The sequence below is a fragment of the Chiloscyllium plagiosum genome, chromosome 2 (assembly GCF_004010195.1).
Source record: "Chiloscyllium plagiosum isolate BGI_BamShark_2017 chromosome 2, ASM401019v2, whole genome shotgun sequence".
Classification (NCBI taxonomy): domain Eukaryota; kingdom Metazoa; phylum Chordata; class Chondrichthyes; order Orectolobiformes; family Hemiscylliidae; genus Chiloscyllium; species Chiloscyllium plagiosum.
The window spans coordinates 17915734-17920624 of NC_057711.1; the positions used below are offsets into that span (position 1 = coordinate 17915734).

At 42.6% G+C, this 4891-nt stretch overlaps 1 protein-coding gene across 1 annotated transcript in view; it reads right to left on the bottom strand.

Annotated features, from left to right (window-relative positions):
• vegfc (vascular endothelial growth factor c) overlaps positions 1-4891 on the bottom strand; it is a 218656-nt gene that overhangs the window by 26848 nt on the left and 186917 nt on the right. The window contains exon 5 of the mRNA XM_043704843.1: positions 1410-1522. Within this exon, the coding sequence (XP_043560778.1) occupies positions 1410-1522 (113 nt within the window). The remainder of the gene's footprint in view (positions 1-1409; positions 1523-4891) is intronic.

Sequence of the window (4891 nt, forward strand, 5' to 3'; positions counted from 1 at the left end):
CCACATTACCAAAAGGATGTGGACGCTTTGGAGAGGGTGCAGAGAAGGTTTACGAGGATGTTGCCTGGTATGGAAGGTGCTAGCTATGAAGAGAGGTTGAGTAGGTTAGGTTTATTTTCACTAGAAAAAAGGAGATTGAGGGGGGACCTGATTGAGGTTTATAAAATCATGAAGGGTATAGACAGGGTGGATAGTGACAAGCTTTTTCCCAGGGTGAAGGAATCAGTAACCAGAGGTCATGCTTTCAAGGTGAGAGGTGGAAAGTTTAAGGGGGATACACGCGGTAAGTACTTGACACAGAGGGTGGTGGGCATTTGGAATGCGTTGCCAGCAGAGGTGGTAGAAGCAGGCATGGTAGATTCATTTAAGATGCGTCTGGACAGGTGCATGAGTAGGTGGGGAGCAGAGGGGTTGACCGACAGGTTTAGACAGTACATTTGGATCAGCTCAGGCTTGAAGGGCCGAAGGGCCTGTTCCTGGGCTGTAAATTTTCTTTGTTCTATGTTCTATAATGGCCTTGCACTGGTGTCTGTAAAGTGAGAATCTTATACAATGGATGAGGGGAATTGGTGATGTAATTCTGCTGGGCTAGAAATCCAGAGGTTTAGTATATTGTTTTTGGACCTTGGATTCTAATGCCACGATACCAGCTAAATTGGGTACATTCTTTTTAAAAGTCTGGAAATGAAAAGTAGTCATGGATAGCCACAATCAATTGTTATACTCACTGATTCACGGACGGCTTTTAGAGAGGGAAACTTGCCATCCACACTCTGTCTGGTCGAAATATGACTAAACTCAAGAACAATGTGGTTAACTCTTAACTGCCCTCTGACCAAGCTCAGCAAATGACCTAGTCCAAGGGCAATTAGGGATGGGCACAAATCCTGGCCTTGCCAGCAAAGCCCACACCCCATGACAAAGTTGAGAGTTGTATCTCCAGCTGTGTTGTACACTGATGTCAAAGGATCTCTGTGCAGGCACACTCATACATTGGCAAACCTTTTATGTTATGGGAGGGTGACTATCAGTGTCACCTCCTGAATATCGATTTAAATCGAGTTTGATATATGTCTCAAACTCTCAAATCACTGAGGAAGCATTAAGGAAGGTCATTGTAAAAGATAAACATTTGTCAGATTTAATACAGATATTGAGGAGACAAAACCGTCCATCAGTATTAAACTCTGGTCACTGCAGTAACTGAGGCATCACCACTTCATTGTGTTTTGATGTTTAATATGTGTATTCATTGCACATACTTTATTCTCTTTCATACATCAGTACAGGAGCTCATTGTAAACAAAGGACTTGTGTCAGTCTGCATCATGCAAAACAGATTTCCTCATAGGTACCTGAACAGCAATTAAAAGAAAATATTGAAACAGTAAAAAATTAAACCAACTAACCTGAGTCACTTTTGGGGGGCAGAAAGCTGCTGAAATCATGTTGCCTCACGCATCTGCATAAAAAACTATTCCAGATGTGATTCCTCGGACAGGTTTTGTTTGGCATCAGACAGCTGTGAAGGAAGTGAAAGTAGACGGACAATATTGTGACCACTTGGTTTAATACATATCCGGTTCATGGAATTTTAATACTCATACAATAAAGAGATACTGCCAAACAGTTTTGACCGATTATTAACAAGATTGGAAAACAGGGGAAATATGTTAGCAACTTGATCAGTGTGCTCACAGAACCACATAAAAAATTTCTAACCCACACTGGTACAAACCTGCAAACTCGTTTGTTCCAGCTCTTTAATGAGTAAAGTTAAACAAAAATTGTTTTGCAAGTTTTCAACCAAAGGCAATAAACATGATGGCCCAAAGGTTAGTAACTGTTTTAATCCAATTCACAGATAGAGTCCAATCCTCGTACAACCCAGCTCCCAGAAACAGTCCAATCCTGGTCCAAACCAGCACTCAGTGACAGTCCAATCCTCGTCCAACCCAGCTCCCAGTGACAGTCCAATGCTGGTCCAACCCAGCTCCCAGTGACAGTCCAACCCTGGTCCAACCCAGCTCCCAGTGACAGTCCAATCCTCGTCCAACCCAGCTCCCAGTGACAGTCCAATCCTGGTCCAACCCAGCACCCAGTGACAGTCCAATCCTCGTCCAACCTAGCTCCCAGTGACAATCCAATCCTGGTACAACCCAGCTCCCAGTGACAATCCAATCCTGGTCCAATCCAGCTCCCAGTGACAGTCCAATCTTGGTCCAACCCAGCATCCAGTGACAGTCCAATCCTGGTCCAACCCAGTTTCCAGTGACAGTCCAATCCTGGTACAAACCAGCTCCCAGAGACAGTCCAATCCTGGTCTAACCCAGCTCCCAGTGACAGTCCAGTTCTGGTACAACCCAGCTCCCAGTGACAATCCAATCCTGCTCTAACAAAGCTCCCAGTGATAGTCCAAACCTGGTATAACCCAGCTCCCAGTGATAGTCCAATCTTGGTCCAACCCAGCTCCCAGTGACAGTCCAATCCTGGTACAATCCAAATCTCAGTGATACTCTAATCCTGGTCCAACCCAGGTCCCAGAGACAGTCCAATCCTGGTCCATCCCAAATCCCAGCGATTGTCCTGATACCTCCCAAATCCATTTCAAAGCGATGGATCTTGTCTTTGTGCGATTCTGACTCCACATGCTCTCTTACATCACCACAGCCACCCCTAGCATCAATGCAGAATGTAATGTAGACAGGTACACAATGGCCTATCTCCCTGCCTTTACCCATCTCATATTATCACACAAATGTAATATCAATCCAATACACTTACACATGTGGACTTATGGTTGACATGACAAAGACTCAGAGCAAACTATGAACACACAGATTGGATCAGAAATAGGCTGCTGAAGCCTGCTCTTCCACTTTATAACATTGTGGCTGATCTTTTTACTCTATGTACTTACTTGCCCCTGATATCCTTTCACTATCATGTTTATCCAACACCTAATAACCTCCTTTAGAGGAAAAGCTCCAAAGACTTACTACCCTCATGAAGAAAAAATCGCTCCATCTTTGCTTGAAATAGGTGATCCCTAAGGAACCACTAGTTCTAGATTCTCCCTGAAAGGGAAACATCTTTTCCACATCGTCCTGTCAATACCCAACAGGATTTAATATATTTTAATCAAATTGAGTCTTACTCTTCTAAACTCCAGCAGATATAAACCTAGACTGTCCACTCTTTCCTCATAAGACAAAGCAACATTCCGGGTATTAGTTGAGGAGCCTGCTCTGAACTGCTTTCTGTGCATTTTATAAATTTCCTTCAATAAGTCTATCAATTCTGTACAAAGTGCTTCAAATGTGGTCTCATCAAGGACTTGCATAATGGAGGCATAACCTCACTACTTTTATATTCAATTCCCCTTGCAATAAACACTAACATCCAATTAGCTTTACTTGCATATTAACAACATGTGACTCATACCAAAACACCCAGATCCCTTTGCATTTCAGGGTTCTGAAATCTCTTACCACTAACATAATGTGCTTCTTTTTTATTCTTCCTGCTAAAATGGACAATTTCACATTTTCCCACATTATCCTCCAATTGCTAAATGTTGTACAGTCATTTAACCCATTAATATCCCTTTCTAGCCACGTTAAGTCTTCTTCACAACTTACTTTCCTTGCTGCCTTGTTTCATCAGCAAGTTTAGCAACTAAACCCTCAGCCCCTTCATTCAACCCATTTATATAAATTACAAAAAAGGCTGAGGCACCAAATTCTACTCAGCGTGTCTGAAATATTCCCTTAATGAATGCTGCTGCATCCCCAATCACCTAACCCTTAACCTAATTTATGAATTCACTTTGGCTAGCTTTAATTTCATAACCTTGTATTTGCGCCTAGTTAAGTTTAAAATAGTAGTCATGGACTCACTCTCTTTATTCTTTAACTCCATCATTCAGCAGGACATTTCATTGGCAATGCTTAATCTCTTACTGGCAGACATTGGATTGACAATACAAGATATTTTTGAGTAATGTGGAATTACTTCTGCTCCTTTGTTTCTTCTGATTGAGCAAGTAAACTCTATTCATGAGCTCCACTCTCCAGCATTCAAACACTTCATCACATTCCCCCCCGCCAAAATCATTGGAACCAACACAACAATCGGTTCTTTTCTAACTTTTTTTTGAATAAAAAATTCCAGACTGTCCAAGAGGTCCCCACGGAACCTATTGAGAGTATTTAACATCAATTATAGAACATAGAACATAGAACAATACAGCGCAGTACAGGCCCTTCGGCCCTCGATGTTGCGCCGATCCAAGCCCACCTAAACTACACTAGCCCACTATCCTCCATATGCCTATCCAATACCCGCTTAAATGCCCATAATGAGGGAGAGTCCACCACTGCTACTGGCAGGGCATTCCATGAACTCACGACTCGCTGAGTAAAAAACCTACCCCTAACATCTGTCCTATACCTAACCCCCTTAATTTAAAGCTATGCCCCCTCGTAATAGCTGACTCCATACGTGGAAAAAGATTCTCACTGTCAACCCTATCTAAACCCCTAATCATCAAGTCACCCCTAAACCTTCTTTACACCATTGAAAACAACCCCAAGTGCCTCAGCCTGTCCTCATATGTTCTTTCTACCATACCAGGAAACATACTGGTAAACCTCCTCTGCACCCGTTCATATTTCATCTTTTTTGTTTCAGCTGGTTTTTAAAGGTTTCCTAATTCCTTACATTCCCAATAATCTTCACCACGTTGTATGTTTTCTTCATTTGCTTTTCTACTGTCCATGATTTCCCTTGTCAGCTACGGTTGCCTTGTCCTCCTCTGAGAGGGATGAGTTTCAGCTGTGCCTCCTAATTACTACCAGATAGTCCTCCCATTACTGCCCCATCGTCTTCC